This window comes from Periplaneta americana, chromosome 9, assembly GCF_040183065.1.
Source record: "Periplaneta americana isolate PAMFEO1 chromosome 9, P.americana_PAMFEO1_priV1, whole genome shotgun sequence".
Lineage (NCBI taxonomy): Eukaryota > Metazoa > Arthropoda > Insecta > Blattodea > Blattidae > Periplaneta > Periplaneta americana.
The window spans coordinates 101,050,365-101,075,657 of record NC_091125.1 but is presented as its reverse complement, the minus strand read 5'-3'; the positions used below and the strand labels follow the sequence as shown (position 1 = coordinate 101,075,657).

The 25,293-nt window shown below is 35.3% G+C and overlaps 1 protein-coding gene across 1 annotated transcript in view; it reads right to left on the bottom strand.

Moving 5' to 3' along the window:
• The window catches only part of LOC138706317 (agrin-like), a 239,609-nt gene extending 214,716 nt beyond the window's left edge, over positions 1-24,893 (bottom strand). The window contains exon 1 of the mRNA XM_069835451.1: positions 24,659-24,893. Coding sequence (XP_069691552.1) covers positions 24,659-24,893 — 235 coding nt within the window. The remainder of the gene's footprint in view (positions 1-24,658) is intronic.
• Between the last annotated feature and the right edge of the window lie 400 nt (positions 24,894-25,293).

Sequence of the window (25,293 nt, the reverse complement as noted above, 5' to 3'; positions counted from 1 at the left end):
AATAAACTCGGGGTTCGATTCCCACACGGAAGTTAAGGGTGAAATTTATTTCGTATGCTTTCGTTTGGCTGATGATCTAATAAAGTGTAGCCAGTCAAAGGGCGAAGCAATTTCATATCTGCTGCTACCAATAGTTTTAATTTCTGGTTGGCTAATGTCCAAATTTCAGAGCCATACGTCAACACTGGGATAGCCATTGTTTTATAAACTTTCAATATTTTATCTGTTCGCACTTTTTTCACGAGTGCTTTTTTATTGTGCCAATCAAAACACTGATATTTACTAAATTTGTTTTCCAAATAATTTGTTTTTGTGCATCATACTATGCACCCAAGGTAGTTGAACTTAGAAACTTGCTCTATTATTTTTCCTTCCAATTCTATTTTAGTTCTCATGTGGTCATTTCCTTTAAATCTCATAATTTTCGTTTTTTGAGTTGATATTTCTAAGTTTTAGTTTTAGCTAACGGATTCAATTGATAAACTGCTTTCTGTAAATTATCTTCTGAAGAGGCAAATATTGCTTGGTCATCAGCGAACAAGATTGTATTCAAGTTAATTCTGTTTAAAATATAATTATTTATTACTTAAAACTGCTTGCCATTTTATTATGACGTCATCAATGTATAAATTGAATGAAGTAGGTGACAAAGGGCATCCCTGTTTAACCCCCTGCTTAAAGTCTCTAAATTTTGAAATGTTTGTATTTATTTTAATAACCGTATCTTTGTGTAAACTCTGTACAGCTCTCACTAGATATTTCAGTATTCCTCTTCCTAGGAGTATAGAACAAAGCATTTTTCGATTTACTGAGTCAAAAGCTTTAGGCCAGGGTTGGAGAACTGGACGACAATTGTGGCGTTGCGTCACTCATCGGATACGTCACTCACCCCTTCCTTCCATCTTCGCTTCATTGACTTGGTAGGGGAGGGGATTTGTATTCAGTGTCTGTCTTATGTGATTGCGTATGGGCCACAGATACGTCATTCAACGCCGGTGGACTGTGGACGAGGGACCAACCTTTCCCCATGCTTTCTACTCCTCTCTCACCAGTTCTGCATCATTGCTTTAGGCCTACTGCAGTCAATAAAAGCAATATAGGTACGGAAGTTATATTCTCTGTTTTTTTTTCACTAGTTCAGAAACAGTAAAAATGCAACCTGTGCATAATCTGCCACGTCTGAAGCTATTCTGTTCATCAGATAAAATTTTCTTTGCTATTGCATTTAAATTCAATGTATGTAAAATTAATAAATGGGGAAGGAAATCTCCAAGCTGGTTTCACCATCCTCAACCTCCAGAGATCTGTTGGAGATCGAATCTGGGTCTCCTACTGTTAGGCCATCGGCTGAAAGAACTTTGACTCCGCGCTTCGAAGAAGATAAGTGAAACTCCAATATCTCTTGATTCGAAGCAATGCCGATCTCTTTAATAAGCTTATAAATTTGTATCTATGGAAACAGAAAAGGAGTTTTAATACGAAACGACAGACTGATACCGAATCTAAGTCGAACAATCCCATTTTAATATGAAATCGAGACGCGGAAATGCTCATTCACATGGAAGAATGGTATTTATGTAGCGATAACACAAGAGGCGAAGAAAAATTAATTAAACAGCTGAGTGAGCATCGGCCATGTTACTGTTTAATATTCAGACCGGCCCGGCTCGGCCCAGCTCGGCGCGCGCGCTCTTCTAAACGATTAACTCCGATGCGTCGTTGTTTTCCCGCGCGATATGACGCAATGCATTGTGGGAGAGACACATAGTCTCTATCACTTGCGTTGTCTTTTACGACTTTCAGATGTCTGAAATGCTGTTCTGTGTTATTTTAGAATCTAAGGGTCTGTAAGAAGAGAAGAATACTATGTATTATTCTTTGTTACAGATTAGGGCCTGTGTTGGTTTCAAGTTGGCATTAATTCTTGGGGTACGATATTTTTATTGGGTTTGTTGTAACTTTCTACTCAATAAGTTCAGAAGGAATACAATGGTAAGTTCTATAAATGGTGGTACTCGCACTGATATGTGGGTCTAACAAGTGGAAATTAAAAGTATCGTTGAAGAAGTAGCCTAATGAAGTTTTAACAAGTACTTCTGAAATGGGATTTTCTGTTTTTCCAAAAAGAGGGGACAGTTAACGCTCTCATTTTTTCTATATCTAGAATGAAGAGCAGCATTTTTTATAAGTTTCATGTAAGTTAATATTATATATTTATACATAGGCCTATTACAATTAATTTCATTATCATTTATGTTAAAATTATAACCCTAACATGCCTTTGTAGCAAAATAGAGTTTCCGTAACGCTTGGAGAAAGTGAACTGTGTGTCAGTGTCATTAATTTGAGGAGTTAATAGCCTATTTCATGTATCTGAAACAGGGAAGTTTAATACAATTTTGCTCATTTTTGCTTACGTTTTGAGAAAAAAGAGTTTTAAATTAAACGCTTGGTAGAGTATTTTAGGAAAAATATTGAATAAATTTCTAATATACTCAGTCGACTTAAGGGAGAAGTGAATTTCAACAATAAATCGTTGAACGATTTTTATTTTTTTACCTTAAATTTGTAGAAATTTGATCCGAACAAATTTAAATTTTCGTTCCTCAGAGCTATTTAAAATATTGTACGGAATCGTGACAAGACTGTAATATACCATTTCCAGCTGATCCGGAGCTACGATTGTGTTCAGACTTAACAATTTTTGAAACAATGTTGAATAGTTAAAATGTGTTTTATCCAAATTTTTTTTGGTACAGTGGAAGAGATAAAAACCACTGTTTCGCGCCTTTATAAGCAAGCTCATATGCAACTTGTTCAGATGGCTACATCAGTCAAATGTGAGCGTCTGTTCATCAGATGGCTATATCAGTCAAATGTGAGCGTCTGTTCATCAGATGGCTATATCAGTCAAATGTGAGCGTCTGTTCATCAGATGGCTATATCAGTCAAATGTGAGCGTCTGTTCATCAGATGGCTATATCAGTCAAATGTGAGCGTCTGTTCATCAGATGGCTATATCAGTCAAATGTGAGCGTCTGTTCATCAGATGGCTATATCAGTCAAATGTGAGCGTCTGTTCATCAGATGGCTATATCAGTCAAATGTGAGCGTCTGTTCATCAGATGGCTATATCAGTCAAATGTGAGCGTCTGTTCATCAGATGGCTATATCAGTCAAATGTGAGCGTCTGTTCATCAGATGGCTATATCAGTCAAATGTGAGCGTCTGTTCATCAGATGGCTACATCAGTCAAATGTGAGCGTCTGTTCATCAGATGGCTATATCAGTCAAATGTGAGCGTCTGTTCATCAGATGGCTATATCAGTCAAATGTGAGCGTCTGTTCATCAGATGGCTATATCAGTCAAATGTGAGCGTCTGTTCAACAGATGGCTATATCAGTCAAATGTGAGCGTCTGTTCATCAGATGGCTATATCAGTCAAATGTGAGCGTCTGTTCATCAGATGGCTATATCAGTCAAATGTGAGCGTCTGTTCATCAGATGGCTACATCAGTCAAATGTGAGCGTCTGTTCATCAGATGGCTATATCAGTCAAATGTGAGCGTCTGTTCATCAGATGGCTATATCAGTCAAATGTGAGCGTCTGTTCATCAGATGGCTATATCAGTCAAATGTGAGCGTCTGTTCATCAGATGGCTATATCAGTCAAATGTGAGCGTCTGTTCATCAGATGGCTATATCAGTCAAATGTGAGCGTCTGTTCATCAGATGGCTATATCAGTCAAATGTGAGCGTCTGTTCATCAGATGGCTACATCAGTCAAATGTGAGCGTCTGTTCATCAGATGGCTATATCAGTCAAATGTGAGCGTCTGTTCATCAGATGGCTATATCAGTCAAATGTGAGCGTCTGTTCATCAGATGGCTATATCAGTCAAATGTGAGCGTCTGTTCATCAGATGGCTACATCAGTCAAATGTGAGCGTCTGTTCATCAGATGGCTATATCAGTCAAATGTGAGCGTCTGTTCATCAGATGGCTATATCAGTCAAATGTGAGCGTCTGTTCATCAGATGGCTATATCAGTCAAATGTGAGCGTCTGTTCATCAGATGGCTATATCAGTCAAATGTGAGCGTCTGTTCATCAGATGGCTATATCAGTCAAATGTGAGCGTCTGTTCATCAGATGGCTATATCAGTCAAATGTGAGCGTCTGTTCATCAGATGGCTATATCAGTCAAATGTGAGCGTCTGTTCATCAGATGGCTATATCAGTCAAATGTGAGCGTCTGTTCATCAGATGGCTATATCAGTCAAATGTGAGCGCCTGTTCATCAGATGGCTATATCAGTCAAATGTGAGCGTCTGTTCATCAGATGGCTATATCAGTCAAATGTGAGCGTCTGTTCATCAGATGGCTATATCAGTCAAATGTGAGCGTCTGTTCATCAGATGGCTATATCAGTCAAATGTGAGCGTCTGTTCACGAAAGCTGATTCGTCAATTATTCCATTGGAAAATTGCTCCTGCCCAAAATACCTTGATAAATTTATTTTTCTCAATAGGGTATCAGATTAAGATTAGTTTCTAGTTATTATTTAAAATGTTTGAAGAAAAAATGTTATTGAATTCGTAGAATAGATTCCGTTTTGATGTGAGGGGGCGGCATTACTGTGGGTTTAGCAACAGCAATTGCCTAAATACGCCACTGAATTTGACAGTCAAAGTTTATTGAATATTCATGGCGGGATATTACTCCCACGCCTAAAGAGGTTTAGGAAAAGCATTGGGAATTTAGACAGCAAGCTGGCCTCATGGATGCAATGTTGCGAAGTTAATACACAAAACTTGAATCCCACAATACAATCCCTTCATGAAAACACAATGTACCCACATACAGAGTGTCTACAAATGATTGAAGAGGTTCCAAAGAATCACTGTAGGTATATTATTTTACATATGATCACGAAACTGTAAAGTTACATAGAAAAACTCACCTAGTTTTTTGACAAGTTACATGTGCACAATATACAAGGTAATCAGTAAGCAACGTTATTAATTTCAGGTGGTCTTTCTTTGAGATATTTCAAACCATGAAGTGTAATACAATTTTGTTCATTTTAGCTTCCTTTTAGACTTAATAATTGCTTTATATGAAATATTTCATAGCGTGTTTTGTGAAAACCATTGATTTTATTTGCAATATGGTCATTCAATTTAAGAAAGCAGTGTATTATGATAATAACGTACAATACATGATTGAAATAATTCTAGTTTTTCCTTTAAATGTCCAGAAATTTCATCCGAACAAATGTAACTTTTCGTTCTGCATTTATACAATGTCGCAAGACAATAAACTCATACTGTCACAGTTAACGGCAGTTTTATAGAACAAACATCTACTTAATGAAAACATAAAATTGTTTAGTCACGCGTTAAAAAGTGTTAATGTTTTAAAAATATTTTGAATTCAGGAGACACTGATGAAGACGTAACATCACGTCGAAACGGGCCGTCTGTCCAAGGTATATACCTTTTTTTTTAAATATTAACACTTTTTAACGCGTGACTAAACAATTTTATGTTTTTAACGAACAAAGTGTTAACGTGGACTATAATCAATGAACTCTACTTAATAATGCATCAGAAAATCAATGTAAGCCTCTTACCTGAGTGAACTTTTAAAATCACTGTCCCTATTATGAGTAACTTAATTTCATTTAGCGATATGATGGCGAAGGGGTTAATTTATTATCCGCCTTGTAGAATCGTCAGAAATATGATCACTACCATCTTTCGCTCTACTTACGTCATCAGGATAAACTGAAATAGGCATCTTTCCGCGTCATTATTAGGCCTCCTGATACTAATATCTGAAAGGCCTGGCTCAGGTAAACCACACGCCCCACTGTTTTCTGTACTGTTCACCACATTATAACATTATGATTTATGTAGGCATAACACTTCTCCACGATACATTATTTCCTGATGTGAGGTGGCCCGTGAAGCTAAATACTGTATCTTTCCTTTATAAATTTAAATTTATTATACTATACTATTATACTATACATTGTTTACACACTATGTACCATATTCGCATGTACTCATACTTATTATTATTATTATTATTATTATTATTATTATTATTATTACAAATAAACAAAATGAGCCAGTTGGATCCCATTAAGGGCTAGGGCCTCCTGCTAGAAGGGGGGGGGGGAAGCTCATGGTTTTAGCTCCTGTGATGAGCTACTCCACGTGAGCTACATAGTTTGTTCTTTGACTTTTGGGCAGTTTGTGTCCGGTTTAAGTTTTGTGCACATGCATTGTGTTTGCTTTAGTTTACACAGTGCACTTCCACAGTTCTGACCCTGGCTTCTTTGCCTATTTCATTAATTTTACATTTAAACACTACACTTTTATTAATTGTTCTTTCTTCTCAGTTCATGTCCCAGCACTTTCCATGTTGCCCTGTCGCGGGCAGTGCGGGACCAATGTACCCCCGCTTCCTGTGTCAGTGCGTCTGCCCATCTCTTTCTCGGCCTGCCTCGTGCCCTCTTCCCTTCGCAGGGGTCCCACATAGTTGCTAGATGAGCCCATCTTTCTTGTTGTAGCCGCGCCACGTGATCACCACACTTCCACTTCATCTCCCCGGCACGCTGCGCGACACTCTCGGAGTCAGCTATCCTTCGCAGTTCCCTGTTGGAGATGCCGTCCCTCCAGGTTACTCCTACAAGCTACTCTCCATTTTCCTCTAGCAAGAGTCTAATGTCCTTTGTTGGCAGGTCGTTGGAGTCCACGATTGACATCCATAGAGTAATACTGGAATGACACATGTCCGGAGTGTGTCCAGTTTCAGTTTTCTGTTGAGGTGTTTGTCAAGCAGTATGGATTTCAGCGACCAGAAAGCATTCCATGCCTGTCCTATTCTTCTTAGCTCTTTGTCGGACTTTTTGGTGAATGAGACGAGCTGTCCCAGGTAGACATATTCCTCCACGTGCTGAATTTCTGTCCCGTCTACTACAACCTTGTTCGGTGTTCCATTTGTCATGATTTTCGTTTTTGTGTAGTTGATACTGTATCCCCGCTCCTTTGCTGGCTTCGCTTATATCAATTAGCATCTGTTGTAATTTGTTAGCTGAATTTGCGAACAGCACCACATCATCCGCAAATCGAAAGTTGGTGAGTTTATTTTCATTAATGTTGATGCCTTGGTGATTCCACTGTAGTTTCCTGAATACTTCTTCAAGGACGCTGGTGAACAACTTGGGTGATATATATGGGATCTACCTATCTGACTCCTCTTTCTAGTTAATATTATTATTATTACTTACTTACTTACTGGCTTTTTAGGAACCCGGACGTTCATTGCCGCCCTCACATAAGCCCGCCATTGGTCCCTATCCTGTGCAAGATTAATCCATTCTCTATCATCATATCCCACCTCCCTCAAATTCATTTTAATATTATCTTCCCATCTACGTCTCGGCCTCCCTGAAGCTTTTTTTCCCTCCGGCCTCCCAACTAACACTCTATATGCATTTCTGGATTCGCCCATACGTGCTATATGCCCTGCCCATCTCAAACGTCTGGATTTAATGTTCCTAATTATGTCAGGTGAAGAATACAATGCGTGCAGTTCTGTGTTATGTTACTTTCTCCATTCTCCTGTAACTTCATCCCTCTTAGCCCCATATATTTTCCTAAGCACCTTATTCTCAAACACCCTTAATCTCTGTTCCTCTCTCAAAGTGAGAGTCCAAGTTTCACAACCATACAGAACAACAGGTAATATAACTGTTTTATAAATTCTAACTTTCAGATTTTTCGACAGCAGACTGGATGATAAAAATTCTCAACGGAATAAACACAGGCATTTCCCATATTTATTATTATTATTGTTGTTATTATTATTATTATTATTATTATCATTATTCTACTAGTAGAGTCAGAGTCAGTATGACAAATTATTACGAGTTCGTGTCAACTCACGGCAAGCAGGCGGCGCACTACTAACACCGCGAAACTTTACAACGTCACTTTTTACCGCGCAAGAGGAGAACTGCCAATACATTTCTAGTTTTGTATAGACTGTAGGTCAGTTTTCACTGATATTATTCCGCTAATATATCATTACAGTATTATTAACATCAATTCAGTTAAGAAAAATTTTATAAGAGTAATATTTCACGCATAGGTCTGTCTATCGTGGTCGGAATTCTGGGCCAGATTACGTTTCAAGACACTATAGATGAGCTTATGAGAAGGACAAACCCAACTTTTGTCCTCGCAAATTCTTTTGTTTTTTTAACAGAACTTAACTTTTCTATGTTTTAAAAGGAAATCTAATTATCTTTGGGAGGGGGACAGTGTTTTTTGTTCACTTTTTGGATGAGTCTCCGCATATAAAGGAGAACGGAAGTTAAAAACAAAAAGACTAGAAAAACAGGAGAGAGCGAGAGGGAGAGAAAGAGAGAGAGAGAGCCAGAGTCAGATACAGAGACAGAGGGAGGGAGGGAAAGAGAAGAAGTAATTAAATTAAAAAAATAAAGGGAAGAAAAGTTTCCTGAAAGAAAGTCATATAATGACTGAAATGTAATTTCCCCCTGGTTTCTCAGAAATCCATTAGAGAGGCGCAAAGTTAAGATATGTTGCGGAGAAATGGACCGCACGTAATGGCTGTTTAACAAGGCAAATAAAACAGAGATACCGGGAATTCAATTACAACTCACGCATGCGTATTACGCAGAAAGAAAAACATTTAAATTTATATCCGCGTGCGAGAAAAAAATATGATCCATATTTCAGCATAACTTCGTTGAATGCTAGTTTATGAAATCCGACTATCCATAGTAACCATTTTATAATTCCTTGATACGAGCAAACAAATAAAAACTGACGTGAATAAAATTACTTTAAGGAACGACATATTCGAATAAGCTCGCGAGTTTTATCTGTTTATTTGTGTAGAACACCTGAATAGATAATCTTCTTCTCGGAAAACGAAGCGAAATTAAAATAAATTTCATTAAACTTCCAATATAATTAAAAATAAAATGTTTTTCTTTATCAATATGCAAATTCTTTACAAATATCTGTATAACATTTCATAAAAAATAAATTTATAAGCTACTTCATAAATTATTTAAAATTGTTTAGATATTAGACTCCTGCCTGAATTTGTAGAGAACGTTCACCAAGAAGCAGGTTTCGCTCAGGTAAATTCTGTCGAAATTTACTGTTATTGTAGATCAAACGCGATTGTCGTTAGCGAAAGCTTTTGTGTTGCGCAGTACGGAAGATAACACAGCTCAAAGGCAAGTCATTAGTATACAGCTGATTTCCAGTGCAGTTCAATTTAGTTCGTGACAATGCAGTACATATTCGAACAATGAATCTTCACTTATGACAAGTGCGACTATATGAGCCGTTCAGAGCAAAAGCGGCGTAAGTCAAAATTGGGTAATGAGGTTTAAAGTAAAAATTCTGTAAAATACAGCGCAAAGTAGCAATTAATATGGCCTTCTTGCTATCCACTGACTACTAATAGTTTAAATAAATTGAATATTAATTGCTACTTTGCGCTGTATTTTACATAATGTTTACTTTAACCCTCAAATCCCATTTTTGACTTACACTACTTCTGCTCTGAACGGCTCATATTATAAAAAACTTCGCAAAAACTCTCAAACTGTCGTGCTATAGTTCTACGGAAATATGCAGTCGTTCAACAGCCATTTAATTCGCTACTCCACTATTTAACGAGAAAGTGAAAGAAACAAGCTCATTTTTGAAGTGAAAAAAGAAAGCACATAAATCGTGTCCTAGAGTGAAGAAAAACTCTTTAACATAGGCGAGAGGCTAGAACAATCTCCCACAAAATCGCTCTGAAAGTTAGCTGAACAGGTAGGTGTATTGAAAATATCAGATTGGAAGCGACGAAACCAAAACCTCACAATGTAACATTAGTTCATAAGTTGAATGAAAACCATAGGTTTCAATCCTAACTATAGAGACGAAATTCAACGTGGGTCTACAAATACTTATAAAAAATATTGCCTATATTGAGTAACGGGTTTTTTCTTTTGGTTTTAATAAGTTGTATTTGCTTACAAGTTAAACATGCTAATCGTCCTCAGAATTTGACAAGATTCTAAATGCAATGATTATATACCCAACTGTACTTCATCTGTGTTTCATTAATGCATTTCAGGGACAAATTCAGGATGTAAAATAGAAATAAACAGTAATAATGAAAATAAAAATAATAATAATAATAATAATAATAATAATAATAATAATAATGGTAATAATAGAATTTTGTGCCTAAAATTATGTTGACTTCAAGTTATAGTCTGTTTTGTTTTAAAGAAAAGATCTTTAGTTATGCTTGCCTTAATGGAAGCCTCAATATAATTACCTTTATAAAATTAACGACTGATCATAGACATTTTACCTTTTACCTTTAAATAATTTTATATTTCTGTATAAATCATTAGAAAACTTGTGCAACATACCCTCGATACATTTCAAAATTATCAGATCGTGTTGTGTTGACAATACATTTAAAGTGATCCAAGAAGTAAATGTCAAGGAGATTTTTGTCCCTGGAAGGAGCAAATTGTAAATTTTTCATATATAATATCAGATTCTCGGAAATATTTTAACGTTACCGTTAGTTTTATGTTTATATAATACAATCCGTTTTCCTGGGTATAGAACACAGGGATTTAACATTGCCATAAGAAACTGCGTGTAAAAATTATGAAGAACTAGCTTAGTCAGCGGAGCCATCTTTAGAAATTGGCATGATTTGAAAATTTGTAAAACAAGGGAACATCATTTGTGGTTACTATGTCAAATCCTGATGTTACCAATTAACCAATTCATAAAAAAAAAAAACAAAAATAGTTTAGATTTAAAAAAAATAAAATTGTGAAATTTGATTAACTATTTCTCCAAAACAGTTTTACTTAAGATTTAAAGAAATGTGAATGTTTAAATACACCGTGTCCTGCTTAGAGGAATCGAGAAATAAATGCTCACCACTTAAAATCTGATAAAGATATGGTTGTGATATACGAGAGAAACTGTCCGAGTTTATGCAACAGAGTTTGAAAACAGCTGCATGCGTAACTTCGTTTGTTTATGCGTAACTTTCGTTTCTTTGTTGCTAGGGTAATAAATCAGGCCTGGCATCATTTTGTAGGAGAACATGCTATGGTAAACATGTGGACACCACAACAGAAAGTTCAGTGCGTGCTACGGCTAGCAGAAGAAAATCTATTACGCGAGTACAACACCGTGTTCGTCGTACATGGAATGTAGATCCACCTGGGCATAAAGCAATTTCTCAAGTGGGACACAACACTCCGAGAAACAGGATCTTTGCTACCGCAGACTGGTAAACATGCGAAACGGTGTGTAACTGAGTAGACATGACTTTTTTTCCGAGGCTTTGTGAAGGATGCAGTGTACCAAGGAGGCAGAGATGACACTTTGGAGGAACTGAGGGAACACATCACAAATGCAGCTGTGTTAGTGACTCACAAATGCTACAGAACACTTGGCGGAAGGTTGAGTACCGTTTAGATGTCTGCAGAGCAATTCAACGTGCACACGAGTTGCATTGAGCATTCTCCAAACCTCGGAGAGTTTTTACATCAAGTTATGTAAAAAGGTATGTTAATAAAACACTTGAAATTATCACTTATTTCTGGATCCCTCTAAGCGGGAAGAAATTATAGCAATAATGACTAACATTTTTACAGGAACCGTACGTGTAATAAGCTTAATGTAGGTATCTTAGAAAGCATGTTGAAATGTTCAGATAGTCAATATAATATGATATAAAATAATATAATATTGTTTTATTAATTCAGTCTAATTGACATATCACAAATATAAAAAGTCAATGACACTTACCCAAGTAAGTGATCATTGTGTACTATACAAATAATTTTTAATTTTTATATTTGTATAGTACACAATGATCACTTACATGGGTAAGTGTCATTGACTTTTTATATTTGTGATATGTCAATTATACTGAATTGATAAAAAAAATATTATATTATTTTATATCATATTAATGTAGGTAATTTAAATAAGAAAATTTCATATCGCCGCCAGAGATCGAATTCCGCGCTTTTGTAGTAAAGTTTTAGATATGTATTTTTATTTTACCTGTACATAGGCATTTAGCGTATAGACTATGTGATACATTGTCATAAAAACCTTAACAATTCACTTAAGTAAACACTGTCCCAACTGTACTTCGAAAGGAAGCTGGTTCACTGATAAAAAATATACTCCCTACAGTCCAGACTTTCCAGACTGGTTGTCGAAGAGAGGTACATTGTCAGCATTAGCCTATACGATAAATCTGCCTGGCAAGACAATCTCTGGGGACAGTCACATGAAACTTTGTTCCAACAATGCGTACGTCCTCAGCGCTGTCTGGCGGATAAGAGGCTTATCGTGGCGGAAACGGAAGGAACGGACATTCGTATCAAAGCTCACAAGTTGATGCGGCCCCTGAGTATCTTGGCTGGCTCTGTCCTTTCATCCATTAATTCTACTGCACTCCTCATTTTTGTCTCTTTCTGCTATTCAGTTCAAATATATGGGGAAGCGTTTAGTTAAACATTGACATAATTTAAATTCCTTTTACCTCGCTGATAGTCATCATCCAGTCCATTTTCTTCATTCAGTTTCATGCCCGCGTTTTCTTACAATGCTTTTAGTAATTGCTATTAAGTTCTCCTATGCGTGCGTTAATATTCCCGAAAATTAAGAATTTAGTATTAATTTCATTTAATGTTATAGACTCAATTTCTTGATTAAATTTAAAAAAAAGCTCATTGTTATAATATTTAGAATTTTGTGGAGGGTTCTCTCTGATAGTACAAACATAAATAATGGAAACGCATTAAGTAACATAGCAATCCAACAGAAGTATTTTAGGCTACAAATAATAAGAAAGTGGGCTTAAATTCCGGCAGGAAAGTGGAAATTCATCTCTACCTTAATTTTTATTTATTCTACTGTATGTTGCCTTTAACCGCTATGGTAACCAAATGACCGGTTACTGTCTAATATGCATATACTTTATATCAAGTTTCTATAATTATCAATCTTAAGACTGAACAATCAAAAAAGTATATAAAAAGCAAGTCGCATAGTATAATTGTTTTTAAATATATTTATATAACATTTTTTATGAATTTATTACAAATACGAACGTTTTCACCCTCTTGGAGCATCATTAGACAGTACATAACAATATTAAATATTTTAAATTATCAAATGTAATAGGCCTATGTTGCATAAATTGTAAAAAAATGTGTGCACAAATACAATGAAAAAATGTATGTGATGTTTTCAATCATGTTAAAAATTATTGTGCTAATATATAATATATCCAAGAAACTAGTTCGATTAATTAAAATGTGTCTCAGTGAAACATACAGCACAGTCCGTATAGGTCAGTTTCTATCTGATCCTTTTCCAATTCACTGCGGGCTAAAGCAGGGAGATCCACTATCACCTTTACTTTTTAACTTCGCTTTAGAATATGCCATTAGGAAAGTTCAGGATAACAGGAAGCGTTTGGAATTGAACGGGCTACATCAGCTTCTTGTCTATGCAGATGACGTGAATATGTCAGGAGAAAATACACAAACGGTTAGGGAAAACACGGAAATTTTACTTGAAGCAAGTAAAGCGATCGGTTTGGAAGTAAATCCCGAAAAGACAAAGTATATGATTATGTCTCGTGACGGGAATATTGTACGAAATGGAAATATAAATATTGGAGATTTATCCTTCGAAGAGGTGGAAAAATTAAAATATCTTGGAACAACAGTAACAAATATAAATGACACTCGGGAGGAAATTAAACACAGAATAAATATGGGAAATGCGTGTTATTATTCGGTTGAGAAGCTCTTATCATCCAGTCTGCTCTCCAAAAATCTGAAAGTTAGAATTTATAAAACAGTTATATTACCGGTTCTTCTATATGGCTGTGAAACTTGGACTCTCACTCTGAGAGAGGAACATAGGTTAAGGGTGTTTGAGAATAAGGTGCTTAGGAAAATATTTGGGGCTAAGCGGGATGAAGTTACAGGAGAATGGAGAAAGTTACACAACACAGAACTGCACGCATTGTATTCTTCACCTGACATAATTAGGAACTTGAAATCCAGACGCTTGAGATGGGCAGGGCATGTAGCACGTATGGGCGAATCCAGAAATGCATATAGAGTGTTAGTTGGGAGACCGGAGGGAAAAAGACCTTTAGGGAGGCCGAGACGTAGATGGGAGGATAATATTAAAATGGATTTGAGGGAGGTGGGGTATGATGATAGAGACTGGCTTAATCTTGCACAGGATAGGGACCGATGGCGGGCTTATGTGAGGGCGGCAATGAACCTTCGGGTTCCTTAAAAGCCATTTGTAAGTAAGTAAGTAATATATAATATATACCTTCTATACATTGGCACAATAATTATTAACATGATTGAAAATATCATATACAGTTTTTCATTGTATTCGTGCACACATTTTTTCACAACTTATGCAACATGTTATATTATATTACATTCGATAATTTAAAATATTTGATAGTGTTATGTACCGCCTAATGATGCTCCAAGAGGGTGAAAACGTTCGTACTTGTAATAAATTCATAACAAATATTATATAAATATATTTAAAAACAGTTATACTATTTGACTTGTTTTTGTATATTTTTTGGATTGTTAAGTCAATAAGATTGATAATTATAGAAACTTGATACAAAGTATATATGTTAATAGACTTATCTGAAAAATCAATACGAATTGTAAATTTAAAAAAGGTTACTGTCTAAGCTATATCTTGTTATGATCAAGAATCTGAACAAGTGTTTTGAGGAATATATGGCCTCAAAGGAATTTAATAGATAATAATAATAATAATAATAATAATAATAATAATAATAATCATAATCATCATCACCACCATCATCATCATCATCATCTCAAGCAGAAAGAAAAAAATTAATTGTGATCAAGAAGACGAACTATTTAAGACGCATTACACTAATTTCAAAATGGATAAAGTGTAAAATAGTAAGGAAAAAGTAGATGAAAAAATGAAGTCCAAGAAGTGTAATAATTCAAACTGAGATGGTAAGGATACATAATTAAAAATAATGATGATATTCAAGTAAAGAAAGATGTCCTCCACTGAATAATATCTGGTTCATATTTATAAAAATGAAATAAGGAACAGTATACAGAAAAGAATAGATGCAGATTGTATGGATCATGGAATCTGGAGGAAGAATATTTTTGAGGAAATCTGTGAAGATACACTCCCAAGAAATGAAAATGATAAAACAACACACACCAGAAACATTAAAGAGAATATACTTTAAAGTTAAACATTAGACAAAATATTAAAGCCATTATAAGGGAATGGAGCATAGGTAGTAGCATCCCTTAATAGTTGTTACTTCATCATCCAAAGCAAGAAGAGAATTATAAACAAAAATAAGAGGAGATGAACCAATGATCAATCAATTCCTATCTCCAGGAGGCCAGAACTACACAAGATTGATGATAATGATGATAATTACAATGATAATATTACGTAAAATGCCAACACATTTTCATTGCAACAGTTACTTACTGCGATATCAAATGTAATTCGTATGTTGTTCAGTGCAATCAAGAGCGATTCCATTTATGTAAATATGTTGTGGTATATAATGAATATTCGGAATTTTTCTTGCAATAAAATGCGAAATTTCTAAATATTTCACGAAATAGTGAACGAATCTTCTAAATTAATATTGCAGTACGAAATTAAAATCTCTACACTTTATTATATGCCTCAGATTGAGGTTCTGGCTGATATGTATAGCCTACATCTCACTTGACAATATGTGTCAGAGGAAGAACAATTGTTTGTATGCATCTGAAGTGATTAGTGTAATAAGTAGCTAATTGACGATGTATGCAATGGACGGAGAAAGGAACTGGCCACCCTACCCCATTACTTCCTGCCTAGTTGCCTCGTAAGTGGTGCCTTGTTGGTATCACATGTGAGGTTCAGACCTGTATTCGGACAGTTGACTAAACAAAAAAAAAAAAACTTTATTACATTGAAAGAAGAATGTTTTAAATTGTTGATATAAGAAAGCGAAATTTTTAACTTTTATTATACAGTAATATCAAATGAAATTAATTTTTTAAATATAAATAAATCTCTACTTATTTTGGAAAATAGTAAATGAATTCTCTAAATTTTGTATTGCAAGAGCAAATAAAATCTCTAAATTTCTATTGCATCAGAAAATTGAAATCAAAAACTTTCGTGCAAAAAGCAATGAGAGTTCAAAATGTGTTGCAAATCAAATATATTCTCAAAAATTTATTGCAATAACGGAAGAGCGCTAAAATTTATATGCAGTTGTATGTAAAACCTTACCATTTTACTGCAGAATGGAATTAATTTTATGACGCTGTATTGCAATAAAGATGATACTTTCAAATTTTTAAAGCAATTAGAAGACGTTTCGTGCAATAACAAATTATATTATACAGTTTTACAGCAAAACAAACATCCTCTCCCAGGTTCTGGTGCAACAATAAAAATTTTCTTCAAATTTTAGTGTAATAACAAACGTGTCTTTTAAATTGTGTTCCAATACGAAAAATTCTTAGTTTAATAACAAACACTATTTTTTTTAGTGTAACAAGTATGTCCTAAATGCAAAGTGCTTAAAATGAATGAAACGACTCTAATACTCATATTTATACAAGTAGCCAGACAACTCAAACATTAAAATATAATTGTACTCACAAGAAAACATTACATTGAAGATTCAATAATGCATGTTGTATTTATCTTCCTGGTCACTAAGTCTCTGTAATGTAAAATGGTGACTTAACAGAATAGAACTCATTGTTGTCTTTGGTTTCATGAGATGAAATCTGTGAGTGCAGTTCAGCGTCGTTTCCGAACAATATCGACTCATTGAAGAAGAAGTAATTCCTAATATGGCATAACTTTTTAAAAAGGATTGAGTCTGCAGGAGTGAAAATTCTGGAGGCCATTAATTGCTAACGTGTATGTGGATCGAATTAGTGAAACATTTGTCCGAAGTCCTCACAAGTCAACTCGAAGAGCCAGTAGGAAAGTTTGAATGGCAGGAACAACGATGTGGATGGTTCTCTGCCAGAGACTGCATTTCAATCCTTTGAAATGACAGTAAGGTGTTGCAATCATTATTTGAAGATGACAAAACGAAGAATGCTGCCTTCTATGAAAAGGATCATCGATGTTTTGACTTTGGAAAGATACGAGGTTTTGGAATAATTTCTTATGTTTAGCAGCGAGGTGGTGACTTTTTAACTTCGTGTAAAAATAAGCTAACAAATTTTGAGAATCTGGCGAAGCGAGAATACACACATGCTAATGTGAAATTTGTGCGAGATTCACCTAAAGTGAACGTGTTTTCTTCTCTTTCAAATGATAAGATGTATGTTATTTTTTTCCTTTTGGAGAGGAACGTCAGTGGCTTGGTTTATCTGGATATGTTGAAGAACTTATTATGGCACCAGATGAAGGAGAACTTTCCTGGAGGTTTAGTTTTCTAATAAAATGAGAAATCGCCACATTTTCACTTAGAAGTGAGAGACTTTACTGATGCACCAGAAAACTGGATATTACATGGTAGTCCGAATTCTTAGCCTCTACGTTGATGAGACGCGAAACCACTTGACTTGTTATTTTAATAGTTTGTCAAGTACTATCTGTACAATCCATCAGAGCCACAATCCCTATAAGAGTTTCAATGTCTAATTTCAGAGGAGACCGCCCTTGTCAACGCACCGAGAAATTTGAGTATCGCTCCAATGGTCGCAGAGTAACTCAGACAACACACATAGCACATTTGTGTGGTAAAACTTGAAGTGATTCTGCATATGTACAATGTTGTTTTACAGTTTTAACTTACGTATAAAATGAAATAATAACATTTGTAGTCGCCCCATTCATTCTGGACCACGTTGGAGTTTTAGTTTAATAGCACATGTATTGTTGAACATTTTAATTTAACAACATTTTTAATTCTAAATGTGTATTATACAGAGCTGAGGAACAAAATATGATAACAATAATAAAAACATGGGCCATTGCTACTAAATGGGACGAATTTTATCTAGCCTATATAGTGGACATAGAATCAGACATACGAAAATAAATGTTTTATGTTCGTTATGGGAACATGTACAAATAATAATTTATTTATGTGAGTGGAGTTTGTGAGAGCAACAAAACCACTCTGACAAACAGAAAAAATATTTGTCTCTCTCTCGAGGATAAAATAAATGAACTTCTTAGTAATATATGTTAATGAGGAGTTGTGGGCAAGAACTTGGTAAGCCACAACTTACTGGGTTTGAGAAAAATGAGGAAAAGTCACTGTGAAATCTGTATTAAATCTAGTCTTCTGACCTTAGCATATGTTTATGAAGATAATATTGAAAAGCATTTATTAAAATCATATCCTGAAGAGAGTAACAAATTATCAGTAATTATGTGGGTTAATATGTTATGACAATTTAAACATCACGGTTATCAATAAAATAAAAATTAGGCCTATTTGTGTGTTAAATTTAAATATGGAATCTTATTAACCCCTTCAGGCCTATAGTGCACATTGTTTCTTTTTTTCTTTTTTAGAATGTTTTCGATACTTTTAAATATTTTGAAAAATTCAATGTGATAGAAATGCAGAATATTATTTTTGAAACATTTCTATACCTGAATTAAAAATAAAAGTTAAAATTTTTGGGCCCCAAGGGGTCAAAATTGTCCCAAAATTGTGATTTTCTGTGAAGACTTGATTTTGGAATTTTGAATCCCCAGAATGATTATGTGACCAGTTTTTTTTTTTCTTCAATTTTTAAAATATAAATTCAGGTCTGAAGGGGTTAAAATGAAAATTATGAGCAAATAAAATATTACAACTTGCAAATGGCTTTTAAGGAACCCGCAGGTTCATTGATGCCCTAACATAAGCCCGCCATCGGTCCCTATCCTGTGCAAGATTAATACAGTCTCTATCATATCCCACCTTCCTCAACTCCATTCTTATTGTAAGGTTTCGTAACAAGCTGTTTTTTTATGTTTTGTTAGCCCTTCACCCAACCCCCAAGCTGGAGGACCACCCCTTATCTGTCCACGACTGCTTATTCAATATATTCGCAGCTACCCTCCATATCTGGAGGCCGTCTCCTCTATCTGCAACCTGAGGACGCGCCATGCCGTGGTGATAAGGACCCACAATACATGAAAGAAAAAGATATAAAATATTCAAAATGATAGACTGGCTTAATATAAACCTTACTGAAAGTTTATTTTAGGTCACATTTCTTATATGAGGATACACATATTATTGCACTTAAGTTTTGTCACATTTGTGATCGCTGAAGTACAGTAAAGTGTTAAAATTTTGTTCTAACATCATTTGTTTATTATTCTTATGAAGCATTTTATAAGTTATAGTATTATTAGGAACTTGAGTCCAACAAAATATTGTTATATGAAGCCAAAGTGAAATATATAGAAGCTTTGCAACAATATATCCCACCTGACTAATTAAAAAAATACTTCTTGAAGTTAAAAAAAAAGGCAGAAAGCCTGAAGGGGAGTTGGATGAATATGATGATGAAGACTTGTGTTAGGACACTAGTGCATAGACGTAAGACTTGCGTAAAGTTAGTGTAATGTTACCAGATATATAATACGATACGATATGATATTATATTTACGTCAACAACATTTCTTTATATGTAATGGTGTACCTCACAGTCGTCGTATACGATGTCACCATTAACACATTATTACATTAACACATTCTTTGCAGTACACGTCTACAAAAATACTCCAATTTACACTAACTATATACCTTCTTATTACTCAGTCTAGCTTCCCATTCAATATTTATCCTACATTTCATTCTATTCTCTATTTCTTCAATAATCCTTTCTCAGTTCCACTTCTAAAATTATATACCTTTGAACCTTCCCCTCACCCTCCCCAACTAATATTCACTAAAATCTCAATTTCACTTTTTCTTGTACATTACTATATTTTATTTTTACCCTATTTTTATTACTTTTTCATTGATCTTTTCTCCTACCTTTCTCTTATATTAATTCACTGTTCCAATGTTTGTACTACTTTCTTCTTGTCACTTATTCAATTCTCTTAATATTTGTTCTATATTATACTCACTCTTCTTATTTTCACTCACTTTCACTTTCACAGTAATCCACTTACCCCAATTCCTTCCTCATTATTCTCACTCACTGTAACTACTGTAACTCTTTCTCTTCTCATTTGATTATTCTCTTTTATTCTTCCTTATACTTCTCGATTTTTTCCAGTTCCACTTTAATTACACTTCTTAATCGCATCCCTACATTTTTTAATCGCATCTAATACCTCTAAAATTTTAATTTCCAAATCCTCAGCTGTCGCAGGCTCTGTCCTTTCTTTACTGTTCATTTCAGCCTTATTCCTGTCTCTGTTTTTTCCTATTTAATTCTTCTTTCTTTTCAATTTCGTCATATCTAACACTCACTGAATCTATAAATGGGTTATCTATGCTGGTACTGTTTTGAATGATTTCTTCTCTTCCTCTTGTATCCCCCCCACGCTTGCACTTGCATATACTAGATTTCCACTTATAACCGCACCCTTATTCCTCTCACTTCCTTCCTCCCTCCTTCCCTCCCTCCCTATCACTTCCAGACTCTTGGTTTCTCTTTTTCTCCCCATTCGCCTCTTTGCTAGTGCCCGTGTTTCCTGTTACATTCTTGTCCGTATTTCTGTTGAAGTGCGCTGCCCTTACTGCCGCTCTCCGAAGACTCTACGATGCATGATGACGTTACTGTTTTCTTTTCTATGTTGTGTCATAATCATTATATTTCCTCTTACGTCAATATGTTTCTTAGTAATATTAATAATTACGTTGTTACTGTAATTCAGTTTTCTAATTGCGTGAAACTTTTATGGTCTCGGTTCGTTGTTATTGTGATACTTAGGTTTATAAGGAATTTGTTTTTATTTATTAGGATTGTGAATATGTTTGAGAGTGAAACAAATCTAATGTAGTTTCTGTGTTGTGATGTTAGTCATTATTTTGCTTTGTTTCTTACAGAATATACGTCATAATATTTGTACAAGTATTTATAATGGAATTACTGTCTTTCATCTGAATTGGTATTTTGGAGAGCCGTTAGTATGGGTGTATGATAAAATAAATAGGAAACACTATTCGTTTACGAAAGTAAGTTCATCTCTCTAGCAAACACAATGTCAATACAAAAGTCTGATTCGTTGCTAAGCAAGTGACGTCAGAATGTGACGTACTAACTCATTGCCGTTGCTATGCTAGCGACATGAAATGTCGACATTTTCGTAGCATTTTATTCATATGACTATCGAGCATAAGCATGTCACGTTAACAAATCTTTGTTATTTGGTTTTTAATTTGTGTTCTTTTGCGGGCCTATTCAATCAGAGTTACAAAGGAACTCGATTCTGATGTCATCATTGAAGATGAGTTGTAACAGAGCTATTAAAGGGTTAGTTTTTAGTTCAATCTGAGCTGATCATGAGGTAATTTTTTCTTCATGTAGAATGTAACACATAGTACTCATCTCATTTATTTCATGGAATGGGACTTAATCTTTATATTATCCTCAGAGATATGGGAAGCATATTGACCTCATTAGTCATGGAGCCTGAAGTGACTTAGTGGTTATCTGGGTGCAATGCAGAATGCCTCACTCAGTGACCACCTAATTCGCTACGGAATCTATCTACCTGTTACATAGATAGCATAACGTTATATCCATCTCATTTGTCATTTAATCTCTAGTAAATATGAGCTATTTGCAGACTGCCAGGTATCGACATTATTTTTAATTTAATCTTAATTACCTCATAATTATTTTATCGTTATGCTGATGTGTTATACAGTGTGTTAATTAAGTATGGAATATTGCTAATAACTCTCTATATATTCATTTTATGAAACAAAAAAAAAATACCAAAAACAAACTTCCAGTTGTTTTGAAAGCAGACTGGTTGACAAAAGCTTTTCAACCTAATAACAGCAGGCATTTCCCATATTTTTGTGCGTTTAATTTCTTCTCTAGTGTCATTTATATTTATAGGTCTACTGTTGTCCTAAGGTATTTGAAGTCCACACCTGTGGAGTAACGGTCAGCGCGTCTGGCCGCGAAACCAGATGGCCCAGGTTCGAATCCCGGTTCGGGGAAAGTTACCTGGTTGAGGTTTTTTCCGGGGTTTTCCTCAACCCAATACGAGCTGGGTAAAATTCGGTGCTGGACCCTGGATTCATTTTACCGGCATTATCACCTTCATTTCATTCAGACGCTAAATAACCTAGATGTTGATACAGCGTCGTAAAATAACCCAATTAAAAAAAAAGGTATTTGAATTTTTACACTTTTTCAAATGGTAAATTTCCAATTTTTATATATTGGTAATGCGAAGAAGAAAAGAAGAAGAGACATGAATACCAAACAGTTTACTGTGCTTGGGAGATGCCCACAGGGAGAAGTACTCAGAATAAAACGTCACGACACCATACGTTCTATGATCGCAGATGCACTTCGATCCAAAAATCTAGACGTTCACGAGGAAGTTCATTGTATTGCTGATGGTGGAAGCAATCGTAGGATCGATATCATAGCTATAAACAGAAATAAACAGACAGCCGAAATAATTGATCCTACAATCAGATTTGAAATCTCAGCCACTCAACCATCTGAACTGAACGAAGAGAAAAAGAAAATCTACGAGCCCACGATTCAGTACCTATCGGCGAAATACAACATAGAAAAAATCACAGTTACCGGTCTCTTCTTCGGAGTGAGAGGCACCATTCCGAAAGCCTTTGTAAAGTGGAGGGAAAAATACAAGCTGACGAGAGATCTTCAAGATGCCATCGTCACCACCATAATAAAATTTTCTGTAGCGATATTTCGTCAGCATCTTAATGGTGTACATTCAATTTAAATTATATTTGGTTCTATTTTTTTTCTTATGTCTTAATCAATTTTGTCTGAAACCTGTTTATATAATTTTCATTTTAAATTTATTGTGAGCTATTCTGTGTCGCAGGGTAAACCCAAAATATTGGGTCAGACCAATAAATAAAATAAAACAATTTTATTCTAAAGTTATCAAAATAAAAATTACGTAGGCCTGGATTTATTATCAATGTGGAGTTGTATAATCTTGGCCTATAACTCTGGCTGTAATTTAGTCCAGTGGTTGTGTAACATTTAGGTTCAATTAAAGGTCATGTCTAATTTCTTCTGGTAGAATAAACATGAGGTTCTTCTTTATATTTTATATAATTTTTATGACTAATAATTTAATAATATATTCGTTCAATTTAGAAAATATTAAAATCGGAATAAATCAATTTTGTTGGATAATCAATTGACTCCTTTACCAAATTTTAATTACCCAATTTTGATGCAATATCAGTGGAGAAACTGTAAATTTTGTTGTTCTTCCTTATCTTCAAAAGCCTTTATAATGGCCGCGTCAAGTTCTCAACTGTTAATGAAATGGGTAGTGACTTTTGGCCCAGTTTGTACAACAGACTCCGAAGTTATAATAATCTCAACTGGGACATGCAAATCACAGAAACCTGCAGAAAAGTATATTCTATTATTCATGTACTAAAAAGGATAAATGTGCATCTTCCCTCTTGCTTAAAAAGTCTCTTGTGCAGACGCTTGTATTTCCCTATTTTGACTGACCTTTCCAGCGACAACAAAACGAAACTTCAACGTGCTCATAACTTGTGTGTACGTTTTGTAAGGAATGTTCGTAAATATGATCATATTACCCCATCCCTGGAAACAATAGGTTTTTCTTAAACTAGATAAGAAAATAAATTTACATTCACTTCTCCTTCCCTTCGAAATCTTGAACTCTTCTATTCCTTCGTACCTGTCGTCTCGCTTCACTTACCTTTCTTCCCACCACAATCTGAACACTCTCTCTCGCCATGAAACAATACTAACAATACCATCCCATTGCACCTCCTCATACTCATCCTCTTTCACAATAGCCCTGCCAAGACTCTGGATTTCGCTACCTGCTAGCATCAGGGACTGTCGAAATAAAATTGAATTCAAACGCAAACTTACTAGGCAGTTGGTCAGTAATTCGGACTCTTTCAGACATGGTTTCTTATAAATAGTTCTCTTAATCTATCACAAAATATTTCAATATCCGGTAATTTCATCACTATAGAATTTTGTTATTGTAGGTTTAATTTGTAATTCAGTAAACACAAAAATATTCTTTGTTCTTAACTTCTATGATAAAATGTCTAGCTTTCATTAAGCAGGAAATCTTGTCGTACTTTAATTTTTATTGTAATTGTAATTGTAAATTTAATATTAATTGTAATTTTATTGTTCATATTATAGTTGTAATCCCCTGGTAGAGGGGCAGAGAAGGCTTGACGGCCTTATCTCTACCAGGTTAAATAAATAAATACTAATAATAAATAATACTAAGTTATTTCTACATGGTTACCGGTGCTGTATTATACAGGGTATGTCATGCATTACTCACCGCATTTTCCGTGAAATCTGACGGTCACCTCGCGGTTGGCCGCGCAGGCCGCTCTGCGCAGCTCGCACTGGTCCTTGTAGTCGACGCCGTCGCTGCCGCACACGGGGCGTGATCCCGCGTGGTCTCCGTAGGCGGGGCACCGGGTGGGACACTCGCAGGTGGCCGTGCGACCGTCGATGGATGGCACGCAGCGCGCCCCGAACGGGCACTTCCGGTCACGGCACGGGTCCGTCATTTCTGCGGGAAAAATATAGCAGCACGCGCTCAGTTGCCATAGCAACAGCATCACGATCCACGATAATTGGCAGCAGCCATGTTGTGTCTCCATGGTTACGCAGTCGAATTTAATTTCACACTGTTGGAAACTTGCGGAGGATCAAACTGTCCAATTATGTGGATTACAATTGTACGATATTAACATCATGCTTAACAATCGTTAGAACTGTTTCTGAGTTGATGATTTTGTAATATTGTCACCGCTTTCGACGTCATAGTCTTGCAATTTCCACGCTGTTCTATTTTAAATTGTACCAAGTTAATATCTTCACTTTGTTATAATAAGTGTTTCTTGGTTACCATTTCATATGATTAATGCAAAGTGCAATGTTCCACAGTTCACAAATGTCTGTTATTTT